Here is a 22,278-nt window from a genome sequence, read left to right as displayed (position 1 = left end):
GCTGGGCGCTTCCCCTCCCGGGCTCCAGCTGCGCTGGGCAAGCGCCGGCCGGGGGCGCAGGGTCTGGGGGCTGCCCGGCAAACCGTGAAGCCGGTAGCGCTCGGGCAGCCCTTTCCCCGTGGCTGGGAGTGGGAGGGAGGAGGGGGCGGAGTTAGGGCGGGGAAGGGGGCGGAGTTGGGGCGGGGCTGGAGCGGGGAAATGGGCGGGGCCAGGGCCGTGGAGGGTCCTCTTTTTTTATTTTTAAAATATGGTAACCCTACCTTACCTCTCTCTAAAAGTGCAAAGTTTCAAAAAGTTCAATGAATAGAAGATTGTTGCGGACGGAATAGATATGGACAAGGAGAAGTCTGGAGATAAATGTGAGAAGGGAGGGACAGGCAGTAGAAACAAAAGTGAAACTGTTTGAGCAGCACATTCCAAAAGTCTTGAGGTCTTTCTGAGTGTGGCCTTCATTGATTTGAGATCTACCATAGCATTCTCTCACTAGAAGGGAAAACCTATAATGGCGGCAGGCCGTAAGAGAGACCCAGTTTGGGAATAATTTAATGAAGTTCCTCTACCTGTGGGTAAGACAGGCATGCGTGCAAAATGCAAACAGTGCAACAAAGAAATGCAAGGCCTGGTTGCCTGAAACAACATCATGAAAAGTGTGCCTTCTCAGGAGGAAACTGTGTTGAAGATGATGAAAGGAACATGTCTGAACATGCAGGATCTTTGGGTTGGTAAACTTTTTTATTTCATACTTCTTTCTTAAGGACTGCCTGTCTTCCTTCTGGAAGATTCTTGAATTCTCATGATTGAGCAAAATATATAGTTGTTACTCTATGGTACTAACATTTTAGATGCAGTTGTGAAAAAATAAATAGCTGAAATAGGCAGATCTTCCTTTTACAATTTCACCTTTAAAGTAGTACTGAGTGTCAGTGAATGCAATGAGTAATACTAAATTGTATGGTGGTAATTAAATAACTGCATGGACTTATTTTGTTTAGGAGAATTCATCCTCAACATACAGGATTCTGAAGACTATCCACCTTCAAGATCATCATTTTCTATAGTTTCAATTATTCATTTTCTGATATAGCTGTAAAACTAATCTGAAAAGTTTCCAAAATAAATCACTTTAAAAATGTATATAGTGTGTACCTTCTAAAAATGAAACCTACATCTATCTCTGAGTTGTGAAGAATATGTATTAAGGTTTAACAACCAGAAAGAATGCACTTTTCTGGAGATATCCATGATTAAATCGGGTCTTCTTGACTAGTGATTTAAATCAATCTGATTTAAATCAAATCCACCCTGAGGTGTAGTTTATGTGGAATGGGCTTTAATTCCTCTCGCACCATATGCCACACTGATAAAGTTCCCAAGGAAACTGTTTTGGTAAAAGTTCCATTTCTAGCCCTATTATATTATGAAGTAACAGACCTTAAAATGGTGTCACTTGATTACCATCTTATTCTGCCATGCAACTTCAACCATCACTTCATTTCTGAAAAGCTTTTAGCAGCCAACTTTCTAGCTGCTGGATCTGGAGTTTAAACTGCCATGCAAAAGGAAAAAAAAGTTTGTGCTGTTTTTTCTCTTGATTGGGTAAAAAGGCATGATTTGTGTGTGTGGAAGGAGAACCTGTTTCCTTTTCATAAGAAATTCAAGCATCGTTTTGTTTTTTTCCTGGGAAACTCTGGAGAACTGGAGTAGTAATAGGTTTGTGACAGATCAATAACTGAAGCTTAGTTTGAGAAGGGAAGCAATTTTATTCTGATTATTTAAAACCGTTTTGTTAGCATCTATTTAATTCAAATTCCTGAGAAACACTCAGGAGAACAGACTTTTGTTAGAATAAACTCTACCACTTAATTGGGGGTGGGAATCCACATGGGCCTCCAAGAACTATTCCAGCAAAATCAAGCCAAGACAAGACTTTACATTCCTGAATTTAAGGTAAAAAAAAAGAAAAGCTTGCACACACCTTTCAGGCCTTTTTATATCTTAAACAAAAGGACACAAATCCAAGATCCTCTAAGGGCACGTCTTCACTACCCGCCGAATCGGCGGGTAGCAATCGATCTATTGGGGATCGACTTATCGCGTCTAGTGAAGACGCGATAAAAATTGATCCCTGATCGCTCTGCCATCGACTCCGGAAATCCACCGCGGCAAGAGGCGGCAGCGGAGTTGACAGCGGCGCGGCAGCGGTCGACTTGCCGCCGTCCTCACAGCCAGGTAAGTCGACCTAAAATACGCAACTTCAGCTATGCTATTCACGTAGCTGAAGTTGCGTATCTTAGGTCGACCCCCCGCTGTAGTGTAGACCTAGCCTAAAACTATACAAAACCCTTAGCTTCTAGCAAACTACAAGATCACACTAAAATGGTGTCCTAACTGAAGTACCAGACAGCAAGATGATAATCAGAGTATGATTGTAAGATCCAATCTTTCACTCTGCCTAGGCAACTGTAACAATCCTGTCTTCAGAAAGGTGTGAACCACAGCTTCCAAATAGTGTGAGGCGTGCAATTCAAACCCTGACAGTAAAAGGAATATTGGACCTTAAAATTATCACTGGCCCCTTGATCTAGTAATCCAATTTTGGCACTGGTCCTAAAAAGCATATAGACAATATCAAATCTGAGAACAGTACAGTTTTTATTCCTTGAGGGGTGACAACACACCCATGAATTAAAGAGTTTGTTTTTCAATGCACACACAGTTGACAATATATTTAAACAAAGAGTTCATACACTTTGGTTATTGGCGTCCAACTAGTGCAAGTTTACTAGCACCAGGAAAGAGTTCATCTACCATATTTCGGCTAAAAGCCTTCCAGCTTTCCAAACTCTAGCAATATTCTGTACTTTATAAAAGGTTTGGTAAGAATCAGTTCCATACATCACCACCCAGATGTTAGTTGGGTCTACGCTTTGACTTGGCCGTCAACACACAGAATAATTAAATGAGCAAAGGAGCACGAAGCTTGGCTAAGGCATTCCTTTAGAAACTGGAAAAGACAAATGGAAGATTAATACCAGCAGAAAAGATAGTTCCGGGATTAAGGCACTGGCCTAGGATATGGAGACCTGGGTTCAAGTCCCTGCCCTACTTTACTTCCTGAATGAGCTTGGGGAATACAGTCTCTGGTTCTCAGCTCCCCATCTGTAAAATGGAGTAATAGCCTTTCCATGCCTCAGAGGGGTATTGTAATGATGAATGTACTAAAGACTATATCATGCTCAGATACTATAGAAACAGGAGGCCAGATGGGTAACTAAAATAGATAAAGTTTTTTTCTTGGGTGAATTAAATTCAATATTCTTAAACATTGAGGGGTTCAATGTAGATCCTGAGGAGACGGTAGTACAGGGACACAGGCAATGACTTGTTCCCCTGCAAAAAGGTAACACTAATAATTAGTCCTAAATATCAAGAGAGTCCTCTCTAAATCCTAGCATTTGACACACTGGACTTATACCTAGAGAGACCTGGATCACCTGCCTGGATTACAAGTGAAAATATTGTGGTCTCATCTTTAAACCCTCTTGAACTTTTGGAACATAACAGAAAAGTGACTCAATTTGACATAATTAGCTGATTATTCAAGAGAGACTCAAGACTGAAACAGGAAGGGAATCTCCAAGGTTAGGACTAAGGTTTATTGGCAGAGCTGGATTTGGAATTTTGCAGAGCACTGGCCAACACCATCATTCTAGCCTGTACTATTAGACCCTCACTTAAATAAGAGTACGATCACCACTTCTCACACACCCACACACACACCCCTTGTGTGTGTAAAGCACAGCTATGATTCATACCAAGGCACTAGTTGGGTCAAGAAAAGTCTTTCCACTCTGAATCAGGATGGACATGGTTTGCCCTGAGCTACAACACAACATTAAAACCTATTCTAGCTAGAAACTAGAGATAGGAGATAGCGTTAGCAATACAGATAATCCCGCTGCAATGAACAATTTTGAATATGATAAATAGTGTTTCAGTGTAGGAAATATCTGGAGGAAGTGACAAAAGACAGAATTTAAGAGGACTGAGTTTTTGGTCTAATTCTGACAGCTTTTTAGAGTCAGTAAGTTAATTCACTGAATAGGCATCACCCGAATATTTTTGCCAGAACTGACTGTTTAATATGGAATTCTGCAGCAAACTACTCTAGTTATGAAAAATGGATAAAGAGCAAGTTACTGACGAATGCCTGGAGTCCACTGGCTTTGAAAACTGCAAGACTGCCACCAGAAATACCTCATCTGCATTTGAGCCTGTAAGACTCTAGGTTCTCAAGTATTCTACTATGTGCAGGGGTGAAGAGGGAAGTTAATTTATCCATTAAAAATTGCAAATTAACTAGGGCTTTTACAACAGTTTGACTAAACCTATTCTGTGGTACTCAAATGTATGGCATGTGCACAATGAAGAAACTGTATGATCTTTATATCAGATAATGTATAAGCATGCCTAACTACTAGGGCATGATACTTGTTGGGACAACATCATTGGCACAACCCCTCTGCATATGATCTAGGCTTTCTATATGTCCCTGAAAATAAAAACAAAATTTTAGTCTTTTCTTAGGACTTGACAGCTCAAGAAAATACCTTCAACCAATTCTCACATAAGAAGTTCCCTGGTCCTCAAAGTATGGTCATGACTACAATAAAGGATGTACTGAAAAATAGTGAGCCAATTATAATACACCTTACTAATCATAAGTATTCAAATTAAATATAAAAAATATATTATATTTTAAATTAGCATTTGGATTATTGTAACAAGAAATAATACTAAAAGCAGAAGTGTAACCTGAATTAAGATTTACTTAGAAGTAGAAAACCTGGGAACAGTAGGGGGAGGAGAAAAAAAGGAACTTGTAGAAACACTGGGATCAGACACGATATTTCTTTACTATTCAAAAAGAAACAATTAACACAGGCCTACTGGATGTACCAGCACACAGAGTATCGAACTATTAGTCCACCATAACATAACTCAAACCACAAGACCCTAAGAATGTGGATCTTAAATATACACAAGTTCTAGAGAAAGTAAAAATTCAAAGGGTACGTCTATACTTACCTCCGGGTCCGGCGGTAAGCAATCGATCTTCTGGGATCGATTTATCGCGTCTTGTCTAGACGCGATAAATCGATCCCGGAAGTGCTCGCCGTCGACGCCGGTACTCCTGCTCCGCGAGAGGAGTAGGCGGAGTCGACGGGGGAGCCTGCCTGCCGCGTGTGGACCCGCGTTAAGTTCGAACTAAGATACTTCTCTTCAGCTACACGTAGCTGAAGTTGCGTATCTTAGTTCGAAGTGGGGGGTTAGTGTGCACCAGCCCAAAGTATTAAGAAGTGTATCAGTTTTGAAAAAAAATCTGACAAGTTCACTTAACCTACTCTAAGAAAGAAAAGCACAGTTCAAAACATACAGTATAGTAGTGTTACTGCTTTCCCCTCAAGCTGCATTTTTACACAGTGATAGGGAAGATTACTGCTAGTTTCAGGAACATTACTCCTGGGGGAATTCTCCGCCACTGGACACATGCTGGGGGGTGCAAGACCACATGGGGATTGGATGCAGATGTGCCTGACTGAATGGGAGAGGCTAGTGGTCAGCCAGGGTCTGCATTAGGGAGGTTCCCTAACTCTCTAATAATACTCCTCCCCCAAATTCCTGTTTCATACTTGTTCCACCCACACCCAACAACACTACAGGTTCACCTCCAGGCTCCTTCCCTCTCAGTCATCTCCTATGTTACCCTTGTCTCCCCCCAAGCCTTTGCACTGCTTCTGCGGGGTGCAGGAAATAAATTTCTGGATTGTAGTTTAAATGAATTACTCAAAGTTCTGCATTAATATGCCTAGTAAGGAATCTATTTGTCAAAAAAACATTTCTTGAATCTTTTTATTTTTTTGGTCTGTATTGTTACAGACATACTTGCTGACAGGTATTTTGAAATAAATTAAAGTAATTGAAACTGGCATTATATTGTGTTATTTTGACAAATAAAATATGCAGAATTTTAAAATATTATCTGCAAAATTTTTGTTTTTTGGCACACAATTCCCCCAGGAGTAGAACATGTCAGTTTTATACTGCTATAAATTTCCTTTAGGGACACATGCAACTGTTCCATCCTCTCCCTCCTGCCACATTTTTTGGCATGTTCCACATCAGACTTGCGCAATGAGCCTGCCACAGCCGTGCTGCAGATCATGCAGTTTTGGCAGGCACCAATTTAACAGAGTGAACTGCAATTGAGCTGCACTTGTTAATTGTGTAGAGAGATACTTCATATTCCTGTCCTTTTTCTGTCCACACTGAAAATGTAAATCTAAGCTGACCTAAACTTTAAGCTTTTTTTTTTTTAAAATCCCACAACGTCAGGCAACACTTGAAGGAGAACATAAGACATTTATACCTGGCTGTGCTTCACTAAATGGAGCCCAAAAAGGCCCAGGTCCAGCAAGAGGTCGTTCATTATTCCCTCCGCTGGGATGGCGGTTGTGCTTCCTCCATGTATGTGGAGAGGTTGGTGGGGATTGCTGTGGTGAAACAACTGGAGATGTGGACTCCTAATAAAACAAAGGAACTTTTAAAAATTCTTGTACTATATCACTAAAATCATAAAAACCTATCGAAAAACCGTTATTTCTAAAAACAACTGTTCAATAGATTTAAAATGTTCCTTTTTTGGAACAGGGAAGATTTTAATATTTATAACAGTGACAAAACAGCAGGAGTGAGGCACAATATAATTGACACATAAATATGTGGTATATATTTTCCCGCTACCCAGAAGTGCAAATCCATCATGATCTGGACTCACAGCATTCTTGAGGGACAACAATGGGGCCAAATTACACTGGTTTTGCAAATACATGAATATGAAAGACTAGGTGATCATAAAGCTCTTTCACTTGTGACAGAAGCTGCATTTGAACCCAGGTCTCAAAAGATGAAAGGTTACTAACTGCATAACCCACTATTCCAACTAGCCCATACCAAATGGGTTATATTCAAGCAGTTATCCCCATTTCAAAAGCAAGTTAGAGGTAAACATATCATTTTAAATTAGTAGGCTACCGATATTTAACTTATTGAAATAATTGCATCTGAATGTTTTTAAACAAAAAGAAAAGTGTGACTCCATCTAGAACACAGCTCACTATTGATCACACCCATATAGTGGCTATGGCATCAGAATGCTTGTGAAGGAAAGTTTTATCCTGCCCAGGACACAAGTGTGTTCACAGCTCAGTTCCCACTGAACAAGGACAGGAATAGAGGATCACATGTGTAATCCCTACGTGAAGTCAGGTCTTCTAAACAGATATTGTCAAGTTGCTCCCTTTCTCCAAAAAGTAGCATGCAGAAAATTGAAAAACATGCTCTCTACAGCTCTGTCTTTCCATTAAACAAATCTCCGAACTCTAACCAAACTATCTAGAAGGCCTTTGTTAATGAATCCAACAGGAGCCTTGTATACAAATAGTGTCACCTGTACTTATGACTACAGTAGTTTAAAACAGCACACAACCTGTTGCAGGAAACAGTATGCTACAGAAGTTATTTACTCCCTGATATCTTGAAAAACAGCATAGAAAAAACTGGAAATACCCTTTAAATCACTCTTCAAGAAATGAGGAATATTTTTATTAATTAAGAATGGTGTTTCCATATTAACTAGCCCATACAGCTACAGACGAGGTTCAACCTCCCATGTAGCCAGTTTAAAGGTGAGCTGGCAAACAAAAGAGTGCTGTTCACTATTCCTTTTTGATCTATAAACATAATCAACACTATAATGACATCAAAGAAAGGTGAATCAGGTCTCCCAGAGAGCAAAAAGCTTAAAAAACATCAGTACCTGATTTCAGTATAAGACAACTGCACACTTTGAGGCACTTTATATATTAAATAGGCAATAAAAGTCACAAGTTTTCTTTTTCTCTGCAGTTCACCCTTAAGGCAGTAAGATTAACGTTGACTAGATACATAAGCTACCTTTCCCAGAACTCTAAGAATGTACTTAAGGGTATACTAAAACAGCTCAGGTCAGCTTCAGAAAAAAAAACATCCAAGAAAATTTCACCCAGAAATTAAAACAGGACAAGCATTTAAGAAATAGTTTATCAACTACTGTTAAACCTGATGTTTGGTAGCCCAGCTTCAAGATTGAATGTGTAGACTAGACTGAGCTCTATTGTATGTGGGTGAATAGACTATCCTAGTCTCAGGCACTACCTTTTTCATCTTGCCAAAAATTCATAAACCAGTATGCTGTGAGAGCTTAATACTCTACAGTTATACAATTGATGGTGCAAGAATCCCAGACACTTCCCATTCCTCAACACAGGTTTCAATCTACATGTGATAATTTCACAACAGATTCTAAAACAAAACCTTTAGGGCCATGATTCATTAAATTCTAAGCTGCTTGTTACAAACGGTCTCATCCCTTTTCCTTTGGTTTCCATGCCCACTGGGTTACAGATAGGCCCAGTGTATTCTGCAGTTATGTTTGTGGTTGCAAGGGAGGCCTGCTATTTAATATCTCTGTTTTATCTTCACTATGAGTTAAAAAAATAACTTCCAAAGAAACATGGAAGAAAGGATAGTCAGTGGGAATCTACAGAAACAGTGTACTTAGAAAACGCCAGTTCAGTTACTGGTAAGTGAGCTTCCTTCTACACAATGAAATTTTGTTGTTTTTTGTATGTTTTTTTTTTTTTTAAGTTAAGTTCAGAAGGAGGCCTGCAGTGGTAAATCTCTGAAGGACCACTTCCAGCATAACCCCGGCCACAAATTATGGAAATTTTCAGCAAAAAAATGATTCAGTTACAGGTGAAAAAAGATTGAGAACAATTTCTATAACAACTAGGGCCTTATTCACCTTGTGTGGGCTTCTTGGCCTGATGGGTAACGTACAGTAGGCTCTTTTCCTAGTTGGATAATTGGGGCAAGGATTACCTCCCTTTTGGGCTTCCTTCCCACCTCCTCCAAAATCCCACAAACGACAGAATTCTTATAAGGTTTGGTCCTGCCCAGAGAAGAACTTGTGGACATCTTGAGATCTAAACTATGGAACCTCCCTCATCATCTAAGTGAGGTCTAGGTAGGATAAATAAAAACAGATAAATTTTTAAAAAATCAGATTAATTTAAATTTGATTTTTAAAAAATTTATATTAAGTCCATTTTTCTTTTTAAAAATAAACCTGTTAATTATACTTGAATTTATGACAAAAAGCAGCATCTGTGGTTCTTCAAGATGTGTCCCCATCTGGGTTCTCCACTTCAGGTGCACATGCGCGCTATGCACCTATGATTGAAGATTTTCATTAGTAGTATCCATTCGTCCTGCGCATGCACTGCTGATATCCTTGTGCCCCGCACTGAGACTATATGAGGCTACATGGGCAAACTGCCCTCAGTTCCTTCTCCAACACTGAGCCTCAGAAGGAAGCCTGGAAGCAGAGAGGAAGGAGAGCAGGTAGTGGAGCACCCATAGGGGGACATCTCAAAAAACCAGTTACTGCACAGGGTGAATAATCTCTTCGTCAGGTGACTCCCACGCAGTACCTCCCTAAGGAGGAGGAGGAAGCTTCAGAATTGAGTTCAAAACAGAGAAAAGAAGGAGAAAGTAAATAAGGAAGTGTTATTTACTCCTCATAATAGAAGAGCTAGGGGTCACAAAATGAAATTAATAGGCAGCAGGTTTAAAACAAACAAAAGGAAGTATTTCTTCACACAGTGCACAGTAAACTTGTGGAACACTTTGCCAGAGGATGTTGTGAAGGGCAAGACTATTACAGCATTCAAAAAATAACTACATAAGTTCATGGAGGATAGGTCATGTCTGCATGTGCATTCCTCATGCAGAGTTTGTTCTACTTAGGGCTTATCTAAACTTAGTGTTGTATCAATGGTTATCAGAGGCTAGGGACACCATCCCTACCCACCCTGCCTGTTTGCTTGAGGCTGGGAAATGGGCAACAGGGAATGGATCACTTGATTACCTATTTTGTTTATTCCCTTTGAAGCACCTGGCATTGGCCAATGTTGGAAAACAGGATACCAGGCTAGATGGACCTTTGGTCTGACCCAGTATGGCTGTTCTTAGGTACTGTCATCTGCCTCATCAGACCTAAAAGCATCAGCTAAGGCATAGTGCCTGGAGAAGGTGTGTACGGAAGATCATGTGGCAGCTCTGTGGATCTCAGCAACTGGGACACTTAAGTAGAGCCACAGATGTAGATTGTGACCTTGTCAAATAAGCTGACATCCCAGCAGGAGTTGGAATGCTGGCTTAATACACTCCAAAATCCATTTTTCATAGTCTTTGGATAGAAATTGCAGACAGATCTGAAAGTTCTGCTAACAAAACGAACAGTCTAAGATTAAACCATTTTGTATATCTCCTATCTAGATAGGGAACTAGATGTCAGGATGGTGTTAGAGTATGGAGTGTGGTCTCCAGGTTGGAATAATGTGGTTTTGGAAAGAAAACTCCTAGGTAAATGATTGATACAGATTAAACTCAGAAGATATTTTAGGAAAAAACCTGAAGTCTGGTTGTAAGGAAACTCTGTCCTTGTAGAATACTGTGAAAGGAGGGTCTGTCATTAAGGCCCCAATCTCTCCAGCTCTGTAGGCTCTGTCCTCACTGGTACCGAAGGAGCTCCTCGCCTCTATGGTACCAAGCCTTGAGAACAGAGTGTCTGACCTGGTTGAGCAGCTAAGCCTTTTTGAGGTGGGTGAGCTCTTTTTAGAGCTCTTCTTTTTAGGATCTTTAAAGGTCTCTGAGGCTTTCCCCTTTCTAGGAAGGTGTTGCAACGAAGTCATAGGGGCACTAGAGACCTCCGGGGGCTGATGGACAGGGGTTTTTCCTGACACGAATCCAAAGCAGAGCAAAAGGAGCACTCCATTAACAGCTACAGCTTGGTTTCCTGGTTATTTTGTGCCCTGAATTTGAGGGCAAAACAGAAGTTGCACTTCTGTGGGATGTGCAACTCTCCCAAGCAGCAAACACACAGAGTGCGCGTCACTGACTGGGGACAGCCTCTCGACATGAGGTAATATTTAAACCTTGGTGAACTGGAAATGCCTGTGTCAGGGAGATTTCCGTGGAGGAAATAAAAATCTTTTCAGCAACCAGTAACTAACTACAACTAACAAACTGAGCCCTGGTCGACACTACAAAAACTTATGTCCGTATAACTACATTGCTCAGAGGTGTGGAAAATCCACACCCCCAAACAATGTAGTGATATCGACGTAGCACTGTATACATCAGGAGTTGTGTCTACGGGAAGTCTTCTCCTATTGACATAGTGCCACCTCTTGGGGAGGTGGAATACCTATGCCGACAGGAGAAGCTCTCCCGGTGGCATAGTGCTACAGCAGCGCAGCTGCACTGATACAACACTAAGTTTAGACAAGCCCTAAGTAGAACAAACTCTGCATGAGGAATGCACATGCAGACATGATAAATTCTGTGGCAGGCCGATGCAGTGGAGAAGGAACTGAGAGCAGGTTGCCCATGCAGCCTGACATAGCCTTACTGCTGGGCACGATTATCAGCAGCACATGCATGGGCCAAACAGACAGTGATAATAAAAATCTCCAAAGGTGGGGTGCGTGGGGCACATGCACACCTGAAGTGGAGCATCCATAGGGACACTACTCAAACAAGAACCTACATTAAGGCCTAAACTTATAAATTATTAAAATCAAATAAAAATATGCTGTATCAGTGAATTAAATGGTGCTGCCTTTTTAATCACACAGAATTTTGGGGGGGGAATGTAACTTCTTAAGTCTCCTCAAGCTTTATAAATATGTCAATCTTATTATTTTCAGTCTTTATACTTTTCCAAACATATGTACTTTTAGTTTCTTCTGCAGAAAAACTTTTGGTTTCGGTTTAGCTGGAAGTGCAGAGTATTTTCTACATGTGGATTACTTCATTCAAAGCTGAGAAACCAACTGGGAGTTGAAAAAGCAAGAAAACTTGTTTTCCTGGGAAAGGATGAGATCTAATTCTAAAAACTTGAAGTAATGGGGCCAGATTGTCAAAGGTAATTAGGGTCTTAAAGATGCAAATAGGTGCTTAATTATTATTTTCAAAAGCACCTATCCTCCCATAGATTTTAACTGGAGTTAGGCACCTAACCTGCTTTGGCACTTTTGAAAATCCTACTAAGCACCAAAATGCCTTTGAAAATCTGGCCCAGGGTAACCAGAAACCGTCAATTCACTAACTTTAATATTTCCTTTGTTTAATAAATCAGTTTTGAAGGCAAAATTTGTTTTGATAAAACTTGTTTTTCTTATGCATCCAGAATGTTTAAGGTAATTTTATTTAACTAATAAATAGGGCTCTCAAACAATTACAAAAATAATTGCAATTAATCGCAGGTTTAAGCGCACTGTTAAATAACAGAATACTAATTTAAAATTATAAATATTTTCAATTTTTTCCCCTACATTTTCAAATATGTTTATTTCAATTACCACACAATACAAAGTGCACAGTGCTCACTTTATATTAGTTTTGATTAAAAATATTTGTACTGTAAAAAAAGATAATAGTATTTTTCAATTCACTTCATGCAAGTACTGTAGTGAAATCTCTATCCTGAAAGTGCAACTTATTATACATGTAGAATTTTTTTTAAAATAACTACTCAAAACAAAATACTTAAAATTTTAGGGCCTACAAGTCCACTCAGTCCTACTTTTTGTTCAGCCAATTGCTAAAATGGTTCTCAACCAGGGGTACGCCTATCCCTGAGGGAATGCAGAGGTCTTCCAGGGGGTACATCTAGATATCTGCCTAGTTTTACAACAGGCTACATAAAAAGCACTAGCAAAGACAGTACAAACTAAGATTTCATACAATGACTTGTTTATACTGCTCTATGTACTATACACTGAAACAGAAGTACAATATTTATATTCCAATTGATTTATTTTATAATGAGAAAGTGAGCATTTTTTTAGTAATAGTGTGCTGTAACACCTTTGTATTTTTATGTCTGATTTTGTAAGCAAGTAGTTTTTAAGTGAGGTGAAACTTGGGGGTATCTAAGACAAATCAGACTCCTGAAAGGGGTACAGTAGTCTGGAAAGGTTGAGAGCCACTGTGCTAAGACAAACAACTTTGTTTACATTGACTGGTGATAATGTTTGCTGCCTGCTTCTTATTTACAATGTCACCTGAAAGTGAGAACAGCTGGGTTCTGCTTGATAATGATCCAAAGCAGTGCACCTTCATTTTCATCATCTGAGTCAGATGCCACCCACAGAAGGTGGATTTTCTTTTTTGGTGGTTCAGATTCTGTAGTTTCCACATCTGAGTGTTGCTCTTTTAAGACTTTGACAGCATATTTTCCACGCCTTGTCCCTCTCAGATTTTGGATGGCACTTTAGTTTCTTAAACCTTGGATCGAGTGCTGTAGCAATCTTTAGAAATCTCATATTGGTACCTCCCTTGCATTTCGTCATATCTGCAGTGAAAGAGTTCTTAAATCGAACAACATATGCTTGGTCGTCATCTGAGACTGCCATAATACGAAATACATGGTAGAATGTGGGTAAAACCACAGAGCAGGAAACATACAATTCTCCCCCAAGGAGTTCAGTCACAAATTTAATTAAAACTTTTTTTTTAAATTAGTGTCATCAGCATGGAATCATGTCCTCTGGAATGCTGGTCAAAGCATGAAGGGGCATACAAATGTTTAGCATATCCAGCATGTAAAATACCTTGCAACGCCTGCTACAACAGTGTCATGTGAACACCTGTTCTCACTTTCAGGTGACATTGTAAATCAGTGGGCAGCATTATCTCCCGTAAATGTAAACAAATTTATTTGTCTTAGCTGAACAAAAAGTAGAACTGAGTGGACTTGTAGGCGCTAAAATTTTACACTGTTTTGTTTTTGAGTGCAGTTATGTAAAAAACATTCTACATTTGTAAGTTGCACTTTCACAATAAAGAGATTGCACTACAGTATTTGTACTGAGGTGAATTGGAAAATACTTTTTTTTTTACAGTTCAAATATTTGTAATCAAAAATATAAAGTGAGCACTATACACTTTGTATTTTGTGTTTTAATTGAAATCAATATATTTGAAAATGTGGAAAACATTCAAAAATATTTAGAATACCAATTTAAATTTGTATGCTATTATTGTTTAACAGTGCAATTAAAACTGCGATTAATCGTGCCTTTTTAATCTAATTTGTTGTGTGTTAATTGCTTAACTGCAATTGACAGCCCTACTAAAACAATTTTAAAATACTTTCGTACCTTTAATTAAATTCCGAATTTCCATCTCCATACAGTTTGACACAAATCAAATAAAATCATCTAGTAAATAAAGCATGGCGTTCACCATATTAAAAAATTTTTTAAAGTAAAAATCTAAATAAAAGTACACTAAGCTACATAATTGGATTTATTGATACACATTTATTTAAGCAAACAGCTAACAAGCAGTATTCAATTTAGCACCCAGGGCTGGCTGCAAATCAATGTGCTTCCATTGTTATTACCAACCAAATGAGAATGAACTAGGGACGTAAAATATTAAATGGTAAACTGGTAAGTATTAGTCCTATCGTTAACTCACCCTAACCATTAACCCCCTGCGCGCAGGTCTCGAACTGGTTCTCCTGCAGCAGAGACCGGCCCCAGCCCCAGCCCCACACCAGCCAGCTGACCCCAGCCCCCTTATCTGGGATTGGTAAATCTGATCAATCCATCTCTAGGCAGCCACAACAGTGGTAGGGTATTGCCAGGCCCATAGGTGCCAACTCCATGGGTGTTCCACTGGTGGCCCAGCGCCTCCTGCAGATCAGCTGTTCCGAAGCATGCAGGAGGTGCTGGGGAGGAGAAGGGAGGAGCGAGGGCAGGGCACGCTCAGGGGAGGTGACTGAATGGGGGCAGGGGAAGGCGAGGCCTTGGAGGAAGGGGTAGTGTGGGGCCAGGGCCTGGGGCAGAGCATCCCCCACACATTAGAAAGTCAGTGCCTATGGCCAGACCTTCAGAGTAGACTCGACAGTCTTTCATTAGTTAAAGCTATTAGAAAAGTGCTTTTTTTTGCAATTAGTTTTTATTGAAATGCCAAGAGTTTTGACCAGGTCCATTAATTAGCAAAGCCATTGTTAGTCTCCAAAACCCAAGTGGGTGTTCCTTCATTTCCTGAAAGACCCTGCTATGATCTGATGAAGAAAAAACACCAGAGTTATCTACAGAATGCTCAGAATTTTCATGAAGCTCCCCAGTCACCTATCCCTCCCCTTCCTCCTCTAAAATATTAACTCAGGCAGGGTAGCTTCCAGCAGATTAGGAGTCTGTGCTGTCTTTCTGGACTTTGGAGACAAATTAAGTGACTCAACATGTCCTGCATCTTGGACAAGACATGAAAAGAAGTCTGAGCAAGAAAATACTGGGGCCACATAAGTCACTTGCCCCACAGAAATTAAATTGATAAAAAGGATCATGAGGAAAAACAGTCTCCAACCAGCCAGACAATGCCTAAACGGCTACTCAAATCTTAATGGGTGAAATCAGAACCAAGGAGAGAAGTCTCAAAGAACTACGCATCTGCCCTTCAGATCACAGCCTGATATTCAAACTTGAAAAGCCACATCTGGAATACAGATTTACAGAGCAGCTCACTTATCCCAATACTAACAGGTTCAAAGGGACAACTAGATTTTTACAGAAATAAGACTAGTACTTTTGAATAGGACACCCAACCCCAGCCTGACTCTCTCTAAATCAAGAGAATGTCCAATATCATTTTACAAACCTAAAGCCCTCCCGAGACCACATATAACTGCCAATGGTGTACCAGATCAGACAGCAACTTCACTACCAAGCTCCAAGAACCCTCAAAACCAATCCACTTGAGGGCAACATTTACTAGTCCGATCTTTGAGAGGTTACACCAAAATAGATGCAAATCAAACATGCATCCGAAGAAGTGGGTTGTAGCCCACGAAAGCTTATGCTCTAATAAATTTGTTAGTCTCTAAGGTGCCACAAGTACTCCTGTTCTTAAATCAAACATGGAATCCCAGCAAGTCACTGAAAACCGCTCTAAGTGCTAGGATTGTTTCTCCTCTAAGAAGCCACTTTCTCCTTCCTCAGATCATCTCCCTGCTTTATTCCTTGTTCAATAAGGATGTCCATCAATGGAACAGAGGACTGTTTATATTCTAATGAGAGCTCTTCGTACTGATCCACTACAGGGGATCTTTAGGGATCAGATCTGTAGAAAAATATATAGGTTTCAGCCTCTGGGATTCTTAGGAACAAGCCCTTGAGGCCTTCACCACAAGAACAACCTTTAATCATTTGGCTCTACTCCCTCCTCAAGCTGAGTGAATACTGCACAAGGCTGAATGCCCTTTAAATACATTCCTCTACAAATAGCAGGGATACTACACATGTTAATCAGCTGCCAGTATTTTACCACAATGTAAAAGGTGTACCTTCTAAAGGCGAAGCACCTCTGCATCTACCAATCAGGCCACCAACTATATTAACAGAAAAACCCACTTGTAGGTAGGGTAATATAGTGACAGTTACTAAAAACTATCAAGAACACCAGAAAGAGGGAAGAAACTTGGAATGGATGTTCCAAAGCTGTGCTGGGAAAAGAATAGCCCCATTTATAACCACTGTTTGGAACCACAATTGGTGTGCAAGATCCTAATGTTACATTGTCATCTAATGCAAATTTGTTGTAGGGATCTGCAGAAACACTTTCCCAAAGGAAAATCCTTTATTATTTGGGACATAGAGCATACAACAGTAATCCATATATTGTCCTTTATCTGTGGCAGAGCTTCCACCTATGTTAAGAGTTGTACACATGGACATACCATATGATCAAGAAACTCAACTTGTACATTTCATGACCATACAATATTTAATTTGAATATTTTAAAAGATAGACAGACATACTTTGAAAGCCAGTAAATATAATTTTACTAGACATTAAGTTCCTTTTACTAGGACTTGAAGGAACAAAACACTTGGGTTTATGATTTTAAAGTAACTGACAACTTGATAGGTCTTAGATCAGAAACTGCAGCTGCTATTAAAGAGTAAATAAAGAAACCAGACATCATAATTGGGGTGGTGGACACAAATGCTATCTCAGCCAAACCAAGAAAAATGCCAGGTTAGGTCCATTAAGAAGGTTATACCCATCCACAGGAGCAACATGCAGGAGAAGATCTGAGATTCTTCATTCCTTAATGGGGAGGCACACTCTAGGGGGCTGCTTTACCCCTAGCTGTCCAGAGCTCCAGGAAAGATAGGATCATAATGGCCAAACTATCTTCTGCAATGCCAGTGCTGCTTGCCCTGCTCCTTTTATCACACACTGCTCCCACTTTGAAAGCCACACTGCTGCACACAGACTGTAAGCTGCTCTATTGCCAACGTACCCCCAAGTTTCTGGGTAGCATGTCTGATCCCTACTTTCTGTGGATGTCTCAACTCCCCTGATGGAGCCCAGGAGAAAGCACACAGTGGGGGAGGAAAATGGGAGAGTTAACATATGTACAAGAGTATGGGCCTAAAACCAATTTTAATTAGCTGCACTCTATATGAAAGCCTTCCTGGCTTTTATTTAGGAAGTGCATTCTATCTTCTAAACATGGAGAAGAGAAAGTCCCAAACTCAACAAGTCCCTAAATAAGGAATTGTCAGAAGGCACAATTAAGTCATAGATGTACCCTCTTGCCATTTCTCCTCTTTATTCGGCTTATCCCTTAGTAAGAGAATTAAAGAAACTAGTGAGCAAAGGTTGGCCATGTTTACTGGTTGTGTTCTAAAAATGATCAAAATACTAATGAAAAAAGGCCACTTGAATAAACACCAATGTCTTTTTTGTTCTTATGCAAAAGAATCAGGAGCTCTAGTTACATTCTTGCAGTGATCTTCACCAAGAATTCACCCATGCTTGCTTTTACTGAAGTGGAATAAAGATCACTGAAAGTGTTACACTCATTCCCTCAAAAATGAAAAACAGATGTTGAAATAAGATGAGTTCATTAAGTAACACATTTAACTGTAGAATCTGATTAGTATTTATGATGTTAGCAAAGTTCTGGTTCTCATCTGTTGATTTAATCTATAAATCAGAGTGCTAAACTATTGAATAGTAAGGTATAGATAAATACGTTCCAAGGAAAGGTTAGAGCACCTGTTTCTTAAACAGTGTTGCATTTTTAAGAGAACGAAGAGGGGAATTATTTCTAACCCCCTCCATCCCCTTCCCCCCCCCCAAAAAAAGAACTGCTGGCTTGTCTTTGAGACCATAAATGTATATCTAGATAATTTATGTTTAATACATTACAAATTGGTTCATAGTCAAAAAATGGACACGTGTGAAGCCTGATTGCTTGGGTGTGTATAAATATGTACTTTAACTAGAAGTGTAGACATTTTGGAAGTACATCTGCAGGTCCTGTGAAAGGACATTAAATGTCACCATTTGGGATCTAGGCAGATTTTAAATGTTTAAAAGCTTAGCTTGATTGGAAATAATTAGGAGTTGTAGTATCAGTTATGAACTTAAACACTATATAGTTTCTTTTAGAAGAGAACGAACTTACATAAACCAAACCAAGCTATCATGTGACCCCACACAATAAGCCATAACCCTCATTCTCCCTTCCCACTCAATATTTTGTCAGTTATTACTAATATTTCCAGACTTAGATTTTAAGCAGGTCTGAGCAGAAAACCTGTCTCACACCTCAGGTACCACACACACACTTACAAGCACTGTATAACTAAAATAAATAATAATTAAGTTTTCATATATTTAGTAACACTTGCATGAATTTTTTTTAAAAAAAGCTAATCCAAAACAATAGTGTAGTAACACTAGTGGGACCCACATCACTGTGAGGCACCATATCTCGAATAAAAGTCACTTAAGTTTTAGTTACCTGTTGATCTGTTGATGTACGTTGCTGGACTGCATCATGGCTCACAGAGCCTTTTTTCACTTGAACCCGGCCGGGTGGGGGAGGAATTACACCTGAATATGGGGTTGAGTTATCAGCATCTGAAGAATACAAGGCTGTGTGTCTCAATTCCTGTTCATTCTTTGGACCAACAAATCTGGGTAGAGGGAGGTCCTTTACTGTTAAAACAATGATATATATTAATAGTAAAGGATATTTTTTATTATACAAAAGAAGAATACTTAAAAATGACTAGTTTAAAATTTAGTTCTATTCTAAAAGATACTTTGGAATTTCATATCTGTTGTCTCTCCATGACATACATATTGAGTTTGGTGCAATTTACAAGCAAATGCATCCCAAGATTTTTTTTTTTTTTTTTGGGCTCATGCTACACCACTGTAAAATTCTACATCACAAATCCTGTTTGTTACACCTATGGAACCACACAGTTTTCTATAGGGTTCCATGCATGCAAGATGACAGTTTGGTTTTGCAATTGTGACTTAGAATTCAGCTCATTCTTGCATAGCTATATAGGCATGTTAATTATACTTTCTATTACAGTTTTGCTTACTGTATAAATTTGATCCATCACAAGTTCCAGGCATGCTTGAAAAGTTCTTAAAAAGTCTTTGCACTTAGGGTGCTTCATCTATAGATCTAGAAGTTAAAAACTTCACTAAAGCATTTAGATATAACAATGCATACAGGGAGTAAAGAAGTGGTGCCTTTTTTATCTTTACAGTAGAAACCATAATTCAGCCTTTATTTCTCAAGACTTAGCTAAGTATTGTGTAAACACATTTATTACTCATCCACTTTAATCTTGTTTCATCTTTTCTACATAAGTAGCTAATAAGCTATTTTACAGATACTACCAAGGGATGTTCAGTTACAGTCAGACTTAGCAGTAATTTCATTATAAACCCATTTTTGAAGTCTACACATGCAACTTTACCAAGCTAAGAGGTACACAGCTTTACTTTGTCTCTCCCAGAATAAATTTTGTTTCTCAGAGTGTGAGAAATCATCTTCTCAAATAGCTCTGCCATCCCTCTGAATCCTGACCTGTAAATGGCCTTCCTAGTCTACTGCCACTGAAGTCAAACTGTGCAATTTGTTGTATAGCTTACTTGTAAAAAATTTTTGAAGAACATACACACATTTGCAATCAATTCATTTATGAGGTAATTATCTAATTTTATATGGATTAATTTTTCTGATTCTTATAGCTATTTTATTATATAAAAATTAAATATACTACTACTATTGAGAGTCATTAAAAGTAAGTGAAATTCTTCATACAATTTGTTAGTTATTGTGTAAACTAATTTTTGTTTTGCTAAAGACTGAACATTAAGCATTCAAGCAATCTATATTTGAATATTACCCTTTGAATACATAGTGCTTTAATAATTTTGTTAAATATAATCAAGGAACAACCCCACAGTTTAGTAACTAGCATAATATGCTAACAGGGACACCAGAGTCCAAGCAAAACCTTTCACATTCTCACTTATGCGTGGACTCAGCATACTAAGAACAGCATGTTGATCTCAGTGTTAAGGTGGGGTGTGACCCACACTGAAAAAATACCGTTTTAAGCTTCAAATACTTCTCTTCAAACTTCCTCCCACCCCCACCTTGCCTTCATCCACAAGAGCAAAGAAATTCAGTGTAAGATGACTTTGTCCTTTGATGCTGCAATACTTAGGGTTTGCATGCTCATTTAGAAGCCCCTATAATATCTACATAACTAATCTCTAGTTAATTTTTATTTTTGCAGGAGACTGTTTCCCATACCACGGTAACAGAACAAACAAGTGACATGCATTCACAGTGATCATCTGCTCATTTTATAATTCCCAATTAGACAGTTATCCATGAAAATGTCTTTCCAAATTAAGTAGCAACCCAAAATTTACTTTGATATTTCCAGCACAGTAATTAAAGCAATATGAGTACTGTCATTTTATACAACTACTTCAAAGCCATATTTTACATGTCCACAAGTGCTTATCTATAAGTCTGTTTCGATCTCTCTCTGAACTAATCAATCAGCTGAGACAAGAGTTATGTTTGGTAGACACTAACACTAAGCACTCCAAATTTACCCAAATCAACTGTAGCTCAAGACTTGAAAAACCCACTCACACAGGCCAAAATGGACGTATTAAATAGGAGAGTTGACAGACAGGGACAGAGGCTGGTGCAGCACACAGAGGTGAGGCTGACCAGCAGGCAAAGTCAGGAAAAGAGACTGCCGGATGGTGGAAGAGGTCTCTCCTCCCATTCGGCAGTTCATGTACGGGGGGACGGGGGGGGGGGGGAGGAAAGAGAGAAGTGGGCTCAATAGCCCCTTCAGCTAGAGAAAGGCAGCATGGAAGAGCATAGAATGAGATGAATGAGTGAGAAAGTGAAAGGGGAAAATGAGGAAAAGAGAAAATGTGAAAAGAAATAAATGAGAGAATAAGGAAGGATAGTTCGTGAAAAGAGGATGAGGAAGGTGGGTGGGAATAAGGCGATAAAAGTGGAGGAGAATGTCTTTAGAGGACGTAAGCTCTACGAGAGTTATTGGTTTTGCACAGAGAAAAAATTAAGGGAACATCAGTCCCCGCACTTAGGGTATGTCTACGCTTAAAACACTGTAGTGGCTCAGCTGTCAGCGTAGGGAATCTACCTTCCTGAGAAGCTAAGCAGTATCTAGATCAAAGGAAGAATTCTTCCATTGACCTAGCACTGTCTACACTGGGGGCCAGGTTGGATTTCACCCTCCTGAGAGACATAGTTAAGCCAACTTAATTTTCTAGTGTAGACCAGACTTTAGACTCAGCGCAGGTCAGCAGATAACCATGGCGTGGAGGGGGTTGACAGCACAACTATTTTTTACGCTGGTGAGTTATTGGGTTGGATAAGTTTTTCAAGACCTCCTGTAACCCATGATTTTCTTTAGCTGGCTCAAACGACTCCTAAACAACAATTAAAAATATTTGCAGTGTTTCTGACATGTATGAACCAATGCAATATATTCTATTAGAGAGCTGCAAAGGCAGTTTATTAATTTATATTAGCTTTTTTGGGTGTTTTGGAAATAATCCCCTTGGACACAATCTTTAGTTTGTTTTCTCCCAAAAAGGAGAGGTGGTATATTTCTTCTTTATTTCTTGCTATTGTAAATGTCCTTTTCACTGGGAAGTCTCCTTTCAATCAACATCTCATTTATTACTAAAAAAGCATTTCATAGTAACGACCAAAACAAT

The 22,278-nt window shown here is 39.3% G+C and overlaps 1 protein-coding gene across 5 annotated transcripts in view; it reads right to left on the bottom strand.

Annotated features, from left to right (window-relative positions):
* The window catches only part of REPS1 (RALBP1 associated Eps domain containing 1), a 107,700-nt gene that overhangs the window by 60,925 nt on the left and 24,497 nt on the right, over nt 1-22,278 (bottom strand). For all 5 annotated transcript variants that reach the window (XM_024194919.3, XM_024194920.3, XM_024194921.3 and 2 more), the window contains exons 3-4: nt 18,998-19,194; nt 6,431-6,584 (exon numbers count right to left, since the gene is read on the bottom strand). In XM_024194919.3, coding sequence (XP_024050687.1) covers nt 6,431-6,584; nt 18,998-19,194 — 351 coding nt within the window. The remainder of the gene's footprint in view (nt 1-6,430; nt 6,585-18,997; nt 19,195-22,278) is intronic.

Source organism: Terrapene carolina, unplaced genomic scaffold, assembly GCF_002925995.2.
Source record: "Terrapene carolina triunguis isolate 2854851 unplaced genomic scaffold, T_m_triunguis-2.0 Scaffold85, whole genome shotgun sequence".
NCBI classification, from domain to species: domain Eukaryota; kingdom Metazoa; phylum Chordata; order Testudines; family Emydidae; genus Terrapene; species Terrapene triunguis.
This window is presented reverse-complemented; position numbering and strand designations above follow the sequence as displayed.